The sequence below is a fragment of the Gordionus sp. m RMFG-2023 genome, chromosome 5 (genome assembly GCF_954871325.1).
Source record: "Gordionus sp. m RMFG-2023 chromosome 5, tfGorSpeb1-WG-v2, whole genome shotgun sequence".
In the NCBI taxonomy this organism is placed as follows: Eukaryota; Metazoa; Nematomorpha; class Gordioida; order Chordodea; family Parachordodidae; genus Gordionus; species Gordionus sp. m RMFG-2023.
The window spans coordinates 7,254,456-7,268,806 of NC_088779.1; the positions used below are offsets into that span (position 1 = coordinate 7,254,456).

General features: G+C 25.1%; 2 protein-coding genes across 2 annotated transcripts; both read left to right on the forward strand.

Annotated features, from left to right (window-relative positions):
* The first annotated feature begins 2,789 nt into the window (after positions 1–2,789).
* On the forward strand, positions 2,790–11,092 carry LOC135930119 (uncharacterized). The gene is made up of 6 exons (XM_065466905.1): positions 2,790–2,805; positions 7,652–7,890; positions 8,447–8,521; positions 9,380–10,724; positions 10,786–10,853; positions 10,910–11,092. Exons 1-6 carry the CDS (start codon positions 2,790–2,792, stop codon positions 11,090–11,092), a joined length of 1,926 nt encoding a protein of 641 aa, XP_065322977.1.
* A 1,725-nt stretch (positions 11,093–12,817) lies between these two features.
* On the forward strand, positions 12,818–13,755 carry LOC135930121 (uncharacterized). The gene is made up of 4 exons (XM_065466906.1): positions 12,818–13,109; positions 13,358–13,459; positions 13,504–13,604; positions 13,648–13,755. Exons 1-4 carry the CDS (start codon positions 12,818–12,820, stop codon positions 13,753–13,755), a joined length of 603 nt encoding a protein of 200 aa, XP_065322978.1.
* The last annotated feature ends 596 nt before the right edge of the window (positions 13,756–14,351 follow it).

A 14,351-nucleotide genomic window follows, 5' to 3' on the forward strand; every position in this document is an offset into this window, starting at 1 on the left:
ACAAGGGCTATCTTGAATCTGAATATCCCCGCGATAGCAGCAATGATAATTAATTAATTGCCTTTATACCTTGTACATTTTTTTAATGACCTTTTTATTTTATTTATGAATATCCACATAACTTGTCTCATTGAAAAATTGCTCTCATCGATAAAATAAATTTTTCTTTTATATAGACTTCATCCACATGGGTATTCTTTGCATATTTTAGTACATAAAGCTGTATTTATGATAATATACTTTTTTAAGCGCCAGCCAAATATTAATAAAAAAAATTTGAATGCCAAATAGATTAAAAATATAAGGAGAAAAAAAAACATAAAATACAAAAAATTATAAAGTAGGATGAAAAAAAAGGAAAAAGAATGGTTAAAAATGACATAAAATGGAGAAGTGAAGAAAATTAAAATACCAAATAAATAAATTATTTTTAAAAATACAAAAAAGAATTATCAAAAATGGAAAAAAAATAAATGAAAAGATTAGAAAAATAAGGATTTAAAATATGACTTAAAGAGAAATAAAATAAGAAGAAAAAATGTAGAGAACTAAAAATTTGAAAAATTGACTATTTTGCTTTTTGAATGAGAATTTCCTTTCCTTTCGGGAATTTTCTTTTTTTGATTGGACCTTTTCCTTTTTGTTTCCTTTTTTGTTTGACATACATTGTTTTTTTGATCGGACTTTTTTTTAAGCCTTTCGGACTTTTCCCTTTTTTGATTGGGCTTTTTCCTTTGATTGACATTTTTCCATTTTTGATTATAACATTTCCTTTTTTGGATGGGGGATTCTGTAATTACAAATTAATTCAATTATCGGATTATTTTAAGAGCTTAAATAAAATAAGTGTTATTAGAAAGATCTTTAAAAGAATTTGATATTCGCATTAAGAAAATCCTTCCGCCGAATATCCGAGGATTATAGGATTATAAGATTGCTTTATCAAAATATATTAAATTATATAAGGATTATATTAAAATTTGTTTATTTAAATAAGAAAGTAGCTTCTGAAGAGGCAATATATAAAAAAAAATTATTTTCAAATGGAGTTAAATGTATATTTAAGATTAAATAATATAATATTTGAATCGAAATCTTAAAATTTATTTATTACAAGAAGAACATTTATGAAATTTATTATTTGAATCATTATTTATAAATTTTATATAGTGAACCATTCAGAATACAAAGTGATGTCAAATATTTTGTAATTTTAATAAATTTCAATCTTCATATTGTTTTATTAAAATATATTAAATACATAATAAATTAAAATTAAAATTTGTCTAGTGTCAATATTTAAAATATAATGTTTTATAATAAAATATAGTTAAATTATTTAATATCAAATAAAATTTTACCTGTCGATGGACTATAACCTATTACAAGAATAAAAATTGAAGGAGAATTTATAAATAAAGTTTTTCAGTACAGATTAAAAGTGTCGTGAAATCCTCAAAAATAAGATAAAAAAACCTTTATTTATATAATTTTAAATTTATATTTCTTTTATAACAATCATTTTTTTTTATTTTTATGCTGAAAATTTTTATTAAATCAATATATATTTCATTTTAAAAGAAATTGATTTTATTAAAAATAAATAAATCTCTAAAAAACCTTCAATATTTTTTACAAAAAATTTTATAGCCAGCTGATATCAAATAAGCAACAATTGTCCAGATTTAATCTTTTATTTTAAAATTGTTTTTGGCATTATAATTATGTATTAATATTTTAAGACATTTGACCTCTAATATTAGCATATAAATTCTTGATCCATTTTTTTTAAAATTGAACTCGATATTTTTAATTTCTAACTTAACTTAAAATAAAAATCCCGATTTTCAAACAACGTTATTTTTAAATAAATTTTGGCCTCATTTTACCCTATCTACATAATGGTATATTTCACAAATAACCCTGCGATTCTTAGCCTAAATGTTATATTCGACATTTACTCCGAAAAAATTATTTTCTGAACTATATTTGGATAAAATGCCTGCCGAATTAGTGGCAAAATTAGATAATTTCATTTTATATGTTGTGAGAAAGGGTCTCGGCAAAATTGTAAACACAGTGCCTACCCCAGGAATCAATATTTGTTCACAATGTTTTGATTTAATTGGTCCGCTAGCGAATCAGTTCATATCTGTGAAAATATCAAATTGAGATTATTATAGTATGGACTAGAAGAAATTCGTAAACATATTTTTGGTCATAGTAAAAAAAATTGTGATCGTCATTATTAAGGTTCGATTAAGGGCATTCGGAACCTTTATTGAATATATTCTCTCAGCATAAAACGAGAAGTTTTTATATGATATATAATTTATTGGATGCAAACTTCCCTAATATTTGGCCTTTTTCTATTAAAAAAATAACTGTTATATCTAGTTTATTGAATAGCGAAAATTAATACTTAAATTTAAATGGAAATAAAGACATACAATAAAGTAATTCAGGATTAAGATAATTTATTATAATAGTTGACAAGTATATATAAAATGATTTAATTATAGGAAAAAATATTTTGTTTATTTTCTCTGCATTGACGTAATATAATAATAGATAATAATATTGTTTTATCAAATAATAGAATTGCATTTTTAAACATCATAGTACTTTAAATGTACTATAATATAAACACACACTGTCGAAATGTTTAGAAAAGATACCGAATTGATGTTATTACAATTTTATAAGTTTCTAAAGGAGGAAGAATACAATTATGAAGTACATTTTGTCAAAAATGTACCATTTTCCCATTCTTTAAACTCCAATATCAGATGCGAGTAACTGGAGGTATGAAGCAATTTTATTATTTTCTTAGTTATAGCTTATAAGTATACAAAATTTAAAATATTTTTTAGGGGTTTGGGTTAAAACCTTGGTTGATTTGATATGGAATTAACAATAAATATATATAATGATTATTAATTATAAAGCAAAAAAATATTTTATTACCTTCATCTGCATAGACATAATAAAAAATTAGTTATTAAATTTTTTATCAAATAGAGTTTTTAAACATCATATATTACTTTAAATGTAATGAAATATTATCCAAAAATTAGTTTAATTTTAAGTAGTGATAAAGACATAATACATTTTTGGAAAATTGGAAATAAAGTGATAGTTATTAAAAATAAATTATAGGTTAGTAGATAATAGACAAGACAGTAAACACAGTGCCTACCCCAGGAATCAATATTTGTTCACCATGTTTTGATTTATAATACAAGAACTTCCCAGTTATGATTTGGTCCAATAACAAAATTTAAAAAAAAATTAATCAAACGCGCATAAAACGCATTTTAATTTAAGATTTTTCTTTATCATTGTTCAAACGTATTGCCGTATAGTTCTTTATCCTTTAAAAAATCGAATTCTTAAAGGGATTTATTAAAACACGTGATGATCCCGGATAGTTCTGATCCCTTTAAAAATTAACATATATATAAAATGATTAATAATTATAAAGATAAATAATATTTTATTACCTTCATCTGCATAGACATAATAAAAAATTAGTTATTAATAATGTTTTATCAAATAGAGTTTTTAAACATCATATTTACTTTATAAATGTAATGAAATATTATCCAAATATTAGTTTAATTTCAAGTAGTGATAAAGACATAGTACATTATTGGAAAATTGGAAAAGTGATAGTTATTTCAAATAAATTATAGATTGGTAGATAAAATAATAATAAATACAAAGTGAGAATATTTATTTTTTTACCATCTAACATATCAACTAATATTGAAATATTTAGGATTAAAAATGATTTAATAAAATATATGATCTTTCTATTTTTTGATATTAAACATTAGTAGAAATATGGTCATAACTTTATTTAAGAGCTTTTAAAGGAAAAATGATACATTAATATTTGAGTAGGTAGTATTACAGATTATAAATGTAAAAGGGATTTTGAAAAATAAAATAATATTTCCATAGAAATAAAGTTATCGGATAATTTTTTGAATGATTTGGGAAAATAAACAATATATGTTTTTGGAAAACCTAAATATTATCAAAATTCGCTTTAAGTTATACCCAAATCGAGATAATTTTTTAAATTCATTTCTTCTCTCCATTATCTAGCTTCGAGGACCTAAAGTGATGATGCATTTTAATAGCACTTAAAAAATATTTTTATGAACTATATTTAAATAAAATATGTACTCAAAAATTCGTGAAATTATCTTTGGTTTACTAAGTAAAAAAAATGTGTTAGTCATTATTAAGGTTCAATTAATGGCATTCATCGGAACCTTTATTGAATATATTCTCTCTAAAACAAGAAGTTTTTATATGATATATTATTCATGATGCAAATTCGCATATTTCTACTAAAAAAATAACTGATATATCTAGTTTTTTGAATAGAGTAAATTAATACTTAAATTTAAAAGGAAATAAAGACATAAGAATGAAAGTAATTCAGGATTACCTTGATAAGGATAATTTAATAAAATAGCAAGTATATATATAAAATACTTTAATTATAGGAAAAAATATTTTATTTAATTTTCTTTGCGTTTTATCAAATAATAGAATTGCATTTTTAAACATAGTACTTTAAATGTACTATAATATGAACACAGAAACCACTCTCAGAATGTTTATAAAAAATACTGAATAGATTTTATTACAATTTTATAATATCGATTTTTATAAGAAGGAAGGAAATATAATTATAAAGTACATTTTCTCAAAAATGTACCATTTTTCTATTCTTTAAACTCCTATATCATAGCGAGTAATTGGAGGTATGAAGCAATTTTAATATTTTCTTAGATATAGCTCATAAGTATACAAAATTTTAAAATATTCTTAGGGGTTTGGGTTAAAACCTTGGTTGATTTGATATGGAATTAACGATATATATATAAATATAATGATTATTAATTATAAAGCAAAAAAATATTTTATTACCTTCATCTGCATAGACATAATAAAAAATTAGTTATTAAATGTTTAATCAAATAGAGTTTTTAAACATCATATATTACTTTAAATGTAATGAAATATTATCCAAAAATTAGTTTAATTTTAAGTAGTGATAAAGACATAAAACATTATTGGAAAATTATAAAGTGATAGTTATATAAAATAAATTATAGATTGGTAGATAATAAATAATAAATTACAAAGTGATAATATTTATTTTTTACCATCTGAGATATCAATTATTATTAAAATATTTAATATTAAAAATGATTTAATTTTATATGATTCTTCTATTTTTCATGTTTATAACACCATAAATATAACTAAGGATATAAGAGAATATCTTTCAGAATACATAATTGTAGACAATAGTAGAAATATGGTTATAACTTTATTTAAGGGTTGTTAAAGGAAGATATATTAAAATTTGAGTAATATCCATAATGTCGATAAATGTAAAAGCGATTTTGAAAAATATAATAATATTTCCATAGGAATTAAGTTATCGGATAATTTTATGAATGATTTGTGAAAATAATGCGGGAGGTAGATTGCTAAGTAACAATATATGTTTTTGGAAATATACCTAAAAATAGTTACACCCATATCGAGATATTTTTTTAAATTCATTTCTTTCCTCTATTATCTAGCTTCGAGAACCTAAAGTGATGATAATAGCACTCGAAAAATATTTTTATGAACTATATTTGGATAAAATGTCTGCCGAGTTAGTGGTAAAATTAGATAATTGCATTTCGTATGTTGTCAGAAATAGTCTCGGCAAAATCGACAATAAAGACAGTGCCTACCCCAGGAATCAATATTTTTTCACCATGTTTTGATTTATAATACAAGAATTTACCAATTATGATTTGGTCTAATAACAAAATTTAAAAAAAATTAATCAAACGCAAAACGCATTTTAAATTAAGATTGTTCTTTATCATTGTTCAAACTTAATGCCATATAGTTCTTCCTTTAAAAAATTGAATTCTTAAAGGGATCTCTTAAAACACGTGATGATCCCGGATAGTTGTGATCCCTTTAAAAATTAACATATATATAAAATGATTAATAATTATAAAGATAAATAATATTTTATTACCTTCCATAATTAATTATCAATAATGTTTTATCAAATAGAATTTTTAAACATCATATTTACTTTAAATGTAATGAAATATTATCCAAATATTAGTTTAATTTCATTTCAAGTAGTGATAAAGACATAATACATTATTGGAAAATTGGAAAAGTCATAGTTATTTCAAATAAATTATAGATTGGTAGATAAAACAATAATAAATACAAAGTGAGAATATTTATTTTTTTACCATATAGCATATCAACTAATATTGAAATATTTAGGATTAAAAATGATTTAAAAAAATATATGATCTTTCTATTTTTTGATATTAAACAACAGTAGAAATATGGTCATAACTTTATTTAAGAGCTATTAAAGGAAAAATGATATAAATAGTCCAATCAAAAAGGAAAAGGGTCAATAAAAAATGAAAAGTTTAATAAAAAAAGGATGAGGGTCATAAGAAAAATTTACATTCTAAATAGGGATTGCGTTATTTTTTTATATATTTTATAAATAATTATAAATTTTTTTTTTGTCAATTTTTCTTAAATTTTTAGTTTTTTAAATTTTTTCTTCTTTATTTCAAACTTTTTGAAATCAATTAATATTTCTTCCCATTTTTTGATAATTAATTTTTGTATTTTTAAATTTTCCTTGTAATTTTTCTAGACTTCTCTATTTTTCAGTCCTTTTTAAATATATTTTTTTTCCTTTTTCTCATCCTACATATTTTTTGATTTTTTATGATTTTTTCTCCTTATATTTTAATTTTTTAAATTTCAATTAATTTTTATTTATCTTGGGCAATAAAATTTTTATATCTAATAATTTATGCGTTAAAAAGGATAACATTATATAACATCATATTTTAAAATAAGCTATAAATCTGTGAAAAATAATTTATCTTAATCCCTTTAAAAATGCATTCTTTCATAGAGACCAAAATAATAAAGAGGAATTAAATCGTTTTATAGAGTTAGTGAGAGAGAAAAATATCAGGAGAATGCAAAGAATTAATTTGAAAATATGAGACCTTTATTTCAAAATTTAGAAGAGGGGAAATTATTAATGATTAATATAAATTTTTGCTTCTTATATGTACATCCTAATTATCTTTATATATAAAGGCTATATGCAAATTTAGCCAATAGTATTCTTTTAAAAAAATATCGTCCAATAAAAATCATTTAAAATCATAACATATAAATTAGTTACTGATCATAGTGGATTATATTTTTGTTAATATATAATTTAATACTCTATTTTATTTTTAATTATTGGAGGTTTGTACCATTTAAATTGGAAGTGTTTCATAATTAGATTTACCTAATATTAACAAATTCTGAAAAATCTAAGTTATGTAAAATTTTAATTTTAATCTACATATTAATTAGCTCCATCTAAAATAACATTATATTTGAATCGCCATTATAATTCATAATATTGAACCAACAATTTGAACCAACAATTTGAACCAACAATTTGAACCAACAATTTGAACCAACAATTTGAACCAACATTAAACTTAATCGCAATACATTATATAAATAAACAGCTATATAAAATTATACAAAATTAATGTATATATTTTTTTTACAGCTTTATCTTACGAGCAAATCGAGATTAACCATCATAGACACTTTACACAATTTATTTGTAGACTAGCTAATAAACCGTGGCCACAATCAAGCAAAACCATCAAAGATACTGTACCATTGTACGATCATCATACATTAATATTTTGTTTTTTATACTTTCAATTTACACCATTTAAATCAGGGAATTTACACAAAGACTACATAGAGCACATCAAAGATATGATACCATCATCAACATCAGTAAATTTAATTTAATAAAAATGTGCTTTATAATGTATTAATTAATTTACTGTAGTTGAAGCAATTTGTTCTTGATTTTGATTGATTTTAGGTAATATAAAAAGCATCTTTTGGTTTTGCTAAAATCATATGTATATAATTAAATAATAAGTAAACACATGAATTGATATTAAAAAAGATTCACAGCATATTAGTAATGTTACACAATACTTTAAATTTATAAAAAGCACAAAAAATTAAACACAAATATGCTTTTTATATTACCTAAAATCAATCAAAATCAACAACAGCTTCAACTACAGTAAATTAACTTATATATTTTTTTAAATTTTGCAGCACTATAATATCCACAATTTAATATCAATTCTATGTGATTAATTATTATATGATTTTAGCACTGAATTGAAATGTAAGATTATATATTGATGATATAAAATAAAATTTAACTTATTGGTTTATAATTTTTTGATACGTTGATTATTTCTTTTTCTTTGATCTTATTTAATCTCAATTCAATGTGTTTACTTTTTATTTAATTATATACATATGATTTTAGCAAAACCAAAAGAGGCTTTTTATATTACCTAAAATCAATCAAAATCAAGAAGAAATTGCTTCAACATCCCATACAGTAATATTTTTTTTAAATTTTGCAGCACTATAATATCCACAATTTAATACCAATTCTATGTGTTTATTTTTTATTATATGATTTTAGCAAAGAATTTAAATTTATTTATGATACTACATTTATTCTTTTAAATTATACAAAAAAATAAGTTGAATTCATGAATAATAAAGATTATATATTGATGATATAAAATAAAAATTTTATTGATTTATAATTTTTTGATACGTTGATTATTTCTTTTTCTTCGGTCCTTTTCATAAACTAGAATCAAAACTCAATACTGGTAGTGTGAATAAATAAATTTTTTACCACAGAATTTGCAACTTCGCATTTATAGTATATCTAGGCATTTTAGTTTTGTAAACCAGGGTTTTCCAATAAAACCCATTTTTAATTTTTGTTGAAATATTAAACAGTTTTATGCTGATGATTTAGTAGACATTTATATAATTATTGTATTAACTCTTAAAATTTATACTATTTTTAATCAAAGTACTATGTGGTGCAGTAAATTAATTTATATATTTTTTAAGGAGAAAGCTAGAAATAGAGAGGCACGTAGTCGTAGCAAGAAACGCCACTAGCAAAGTCTTATAGCTTCAACATACAACTATCTTGATGATACTTCAAATTGTATAAGCAGTGAAAATCAAAGGCAAGTTGAACATTACTGTGGGTCATTAAATATTCTATGCATATATTGTAATGCATTAAATTTTATTTCCGAAAAACCATTTGAGGGAAAATTTAAAAATTGCTGTCACAAAGGTCGTGTTTTATTGCCTTCTCTACAATCCAGATTTTTTAAAAGATTTACTTTCAAATTTAGACAATCATTATTATAAAAATTTCTCTCAGAATATCCGGTCATACAACAGTTCCTTGGCTTTTGCTTCGATGGGGGCTAAAAATGATAATTTATTAATTAAAGGCCCATACTGTTTTAGGGTTCATGGTCAAATTTACCATCGAACATCACATTTATATCCTCCTAATGGCGTTTCCCCAAAATATGCACAATTATATGTTCTTGAAACATCTCAGGCCATTGAAAATCGTTTACTTTTTAAAGAAAATTCAGCTTGTGATATTAATTTATTAAAAAAACTTGATATTTTAATTCGTCAAATAAATCCATATGCTATTAGCTTTAAAACATTGAATGAGGTTGAGAAGGCCGGAGAAATGAAAGCTCGGTTAGAAAACCGTCCTATATCAAAGGTAAATAGGATTTTTCGCCGTGATCGTGCCAATGATAGAAGAAGATATAATATTCCTACTATTGATGAAGTAGCAATGATTTTTAATAACGATGATGGAGAACCACCTTTTCAACGCGATGTTAAAGTTTATCCACGAAATGATGATTTAAATTTAGTTATCTTAAATATTCTTAGCCCAAATTTAGATCCTATGGTGTATACTTTACTATTTCCTTATGGTGATCATGGATGGCATACGGATATGAAATTTAATGGGTCTTTTAACAAGGGAACAAGATCAAATATAACTATGTTACAATTTAAAATATCAAGGTTAGCTATTCGTGCAAACACTTTTAATCCTATTCTTTATGCTGGGCGATTATTTCATCAGTATGTTGTTGATTCTTATCTCCAAGTCGAAGCTAATAATTTGAATTATATAAAATTAAACCAACCAAAATTACGTGTAGAGGAATATTCAGGTCTTATGGATCATATTTCGAAAGCATCCGATAATACTAATTTACCTCTAGGAAGAGCCGTTATTTTGCCTTCTTCTTTTCAGGGGTCCGATAGAAACATGCGTGAACGATATTATGACGCTATGGCAATCGTTTCTAAGTTTGGTAAGCCGGATTTATTTATAACATTTACATGCAATCCCAATTGGAGGGAAATTAAGGAAAATCTTTATAAAGGCCAGAACCCTTCGGATAGACCTGATTTATTATCTAGAGTTTTTCATTTAAAATTATCTGAATTATTACACGATATTATTAAAAAAGATTTATTTGGCAAATGTTCGGCATACGTTTATACCATAGAATTTCAAAAGAGAGGATTACCTCATGCTCATATGCTCATTATATTACATGAAAATAATAAAATTGAAACAGCTAAGTGTATAGATAATTTTGTTCGAGCTGAAATCCCAGATAAAAATGTCAAACCCTTATTATATGATATTGTAACTCGCTTTATGATACATGGACCCTGTGGTATTTTGAATCTTCACTCCCCATGCAAATGGTTCGTGTACAAAAAAATTTCCGAAAAAAGAATCTCAACACAATCCTAACGGATATCCATTTTATCAACGTAGAAATAAGGTTTTATTCATGTCGGAGGTAAGCCTGTCGATAACCGATACGTCATTTCTTATAACAAATATCTATTATTAAAGTTTAATGCTCACATAAATGTTGAAATATGTACTTCTATAAAATCCGTCAAATATATTTTTAAGTACGTTTACAAAGGCCACTACTGTGCTAATATAGATCTTAAAACTAATTCACTTCAATCTCGTGATGAAATTAGAATGCATATAAATGCCCGATATGTAAGTGCATGTGAAGCCATGTAGAGATTATTAGAAAATCGAATGCATGATCGATCTCACGGCATCATTCGATTAGCAATTCACTTGACATTTCATCAACCAGTGTATTTCTTAGAAGGACAAGAACGTCAGGCACTAGAAAAATCTGCTAGCAGAAATACTACATTAACTGCCTGGTTTGAACTAAATAAAATTGACGTTAATGCCCACCAATATTTATATTCCAATATACCATATCATTATATTTTCAGCGTTAATAAGTGGAAACCAAGGCAAAGAAAAAAATATAATTACAAGGATATATACGGTTGATGCTAAATCCGGTGAGAGATTTTTTCTACGTTTATTATTACTTCATGTTGCTGGCGCCACAAGTTTTGAATATTTGAGAAGTGTAAATGGAGTTTTATTTAATACATTTAAAGAGGTGGCTTTTAAAAGAAATTTATTGGTTGATGACAAGGAATGGGAAATATTTATGGAAGAAGCGTCAACATTTTTAATGCCCATACAATTGCGTCAATCATTTGCCTTTATTTGTATTTTTTGTCAACCAGAAAATCCAAATAACCTCTGGGAAAAATTTAAAAAAATATATGATAGAAGATTTCGCACATACCCATACAGATTCTTTTGCAATTAATATGGTCTTATCAGATATAGAAAAAGTTTTGCGTGACCATGGTTTTCATCTAAATAATTTTAATTTGCCTGTTCCTACTATAACAGTTGAAAATGATATTTATAATATTGAACTTGAGGCAGCTAAAGCATTGGAAATGATTTCTAAATTAAATCTTTTACAAAAATCATCTTTTGATTTAATCGTTCAATCTATCGAAAATAATGATTTTGCTCAGCGTTGTTTTTATATTGATGGTCCTGGTGGTTCTGGAATAACTTTTTTGTATAACACCCTAATGTGCTACATAAGTGGACACAACCAAATAGTTTTACCGTTTGCAACAACAGGCATTGCCGCTATTCTTTTAAAAGGGGGTAGAACAATACATAGTTGATTTAAATTACCTATTCCGATTGTTGATAACTCTGTAACTCGCACGAGTCTTCATTCCCCTGAAGCTACTGTTATTAAAAGCTCTAAATTAATTATTATCGACGAAGCTACAATGATGACTAAATACGCTTTACGCTGTATCGATAGATTACTTAAAGATATTATGCAAACACAGTTGCCATTCGGTGGTAAAGTTATATTATTGGGTGGCGATTTTAGGCAAACTTTACCTGTCATTCCAAACAGTTCAAAAGCAGATATTATTGAATCGTGTCTTAAGTCTTCTGATTTATGGGTTTATTTTAAAGTTATCCACCTGAGTGAAAATATGCGATTATCTTCTAAAGATGTTGAATATAATTCTTGGCTTTTGAATGTTGGAGAGTCTTTATCAAATGTTTACAATCCTTTACTCCCTCCAGATTCTATTGAAATCCCTAATTCATTATTAGAAAATTCATTAATCAATTCAATATATGGAACCTCCATGCAAATATCTGATATTAACTTATTTTCAAAAAATTATATTAACAACTAAAAATAATATAGCCCTAAATTTAAATAACGAAATTATTCAACTACCAGGAAATTCTAAGATATATTATAGTGCTGATTCTATACAAACAGATAATACGGAGGATTTATTTAATTACCCCATTGAATTTCTTCATTCTCAAACCCCATCATGAATGCCTCCTCATATTTTAAATCTTAAAGTTGGGACAATAATAATGCTTCTTCGTAACATGATCCCCAGCAGAGGCTTATGCAATGGGACACGCCTTCTTACCAAAAATTTACATGATAATTTTATAGATTCTGAAATATTATCAGGAACGCATAATGGCCATTGCGTTTTTATTCCTCAAATTGATCTATCCCCTAGCGATTCCCGGTTACCTTTCATATTAAAAAGACGCCAATTTCCTATTATTCCTGCTTTTGTTATCACTATAAACAAAAGTCAAGGTCAAACATTTGACAATGTCGGCCTCTTTCTTCCTGAACCTGTGTTTTCCCATGGTCAGCTCTATGTTGCTCTAACACGTTGCAGATTTTAAAAAAATATGAAAATTAAGATATTACCTACAAAAAACCAGGGCAAACTTTTGAATGATAATAGAGTATTTACTCTTAATGTCGTATATCAGGACATATTAAATGTCGCTACAAATTAATAACGATACCACATTGAGCAAAACCATCAAAGATCCGATACCATAATCAGTAAATTCTATTTTATACTTTCAATTTACACAATATATTTACAGCCAACTACAATCAACAAAATTTTAAGGCAAGCGCTACAACCATGGAAATTAAAAAAACGAATCATATTGAGCAAAACCATCAAAGATCCGATACCATTATCAGTAAATTCTTTTTTATACTTTCTATTTACACAATATATTTACAGCAAACTACAATCAACGAAATTTTGGGCAAGCGCTACAACCATGGAAATTAAAAAAACGATTCATATTGAGCAAAACCATCAAAGATCCAATACCATTATCAGTAAATTCTATTTTATACTTTCAATTTACACAAATATTTACAGCAAACTACAATCAACGATTTTGGGCAAGCGCTACAACCATGGAAATTAAAAAAACGAATCATATTGAGCAAAACCATCGATATTCCAGACGAATGCTTAAAAATCTAACATCCCTCTCATTTTGAAAATATCTTTAATCTCATTTTTAGTAAAATTTTTGATATTATAAATTTTACTATATTATATTTTATCTGGTTACAAATGCATATGTGTTGGAACCCAATAATCGTGAAGTCTTGAGGTATATACAATTATTATTATATATTTTCTTATAATTCATATCTTTGTCTCTTTTTTTCTATTTCTTCCTTCTTTTTTTCATTCTTTTTTTCATTCTTTTTTTCATTTCTTTGCTCCCCTAAAATCCATCTCCTACCTTCACGCGGTGGGGAGTGAACAGAAATGCTGACTAACAGGAGCTCTGGTGGATAATACTGGTATTTGTGGTGTCAAGTTTACATGTAATAAATCTTAATTATTGGATGAAATTTTCTTTTAACTTAGTACCTGGCACCATTAATATCCATAATCCTTTCTAACTCTAATTCCCCGTCATTCTTGACGGGTTATTAGCTAGTAATGAAATAATTTGCTATGCAAAAGATATTAAAAATTTGATTGCCAAAGAGAAATAAAAATTAAGTGAAGTTTAAAAAATAAAAATATAAGGAGATAAAATAACATAAAAATCAAATAATTCTCTC

What these genes read in the sequence shown, in the direction of transcription:
- LOC135930121 (XM_065466906.1), top strand. Translation starts at nt 12,818, where the DNA reads ATGCTTCTTCGTAACATGATCCCCAGCAGAGGCTTATGCAATGGGACA. An exon ending in TGAACCTGTGTTTTCCCATG is followed by an intron (nt 13,110 to 13,357) that starts GTCAGCTCTATG and finishes ATATATTTACAG; the next exon opens with CCAACTACAATCAACAAAAT. An exon ending in AAGATCCGATACCATTATCA is followed by an intron (nt 13,460 to 13,503) that starts GTAAATTCTTTT and finishes ATATATTTACAG; the next exon opens with CAAACTACAATCAACGAAAT.
- LOC135930119 (XM_065466905.1), top strand. An exon ending in TTGCTTCAACATCCCATACA is followed by an intron (nt 8,522 to 9,379) that starts GTAATATTTTTT and finishes AATTTCTCTCAG; the next exon opens with AATATCCGGTCATACAACAG. An exon ending in TATGATACATGGACCCTGTG is followed by an intron (nt 10,725 to 10,785) that starts GTATTTTGAATC and finishes TTCCGAAAAAAG; the next exon opens with AATCTCAACACAATCCTAAC.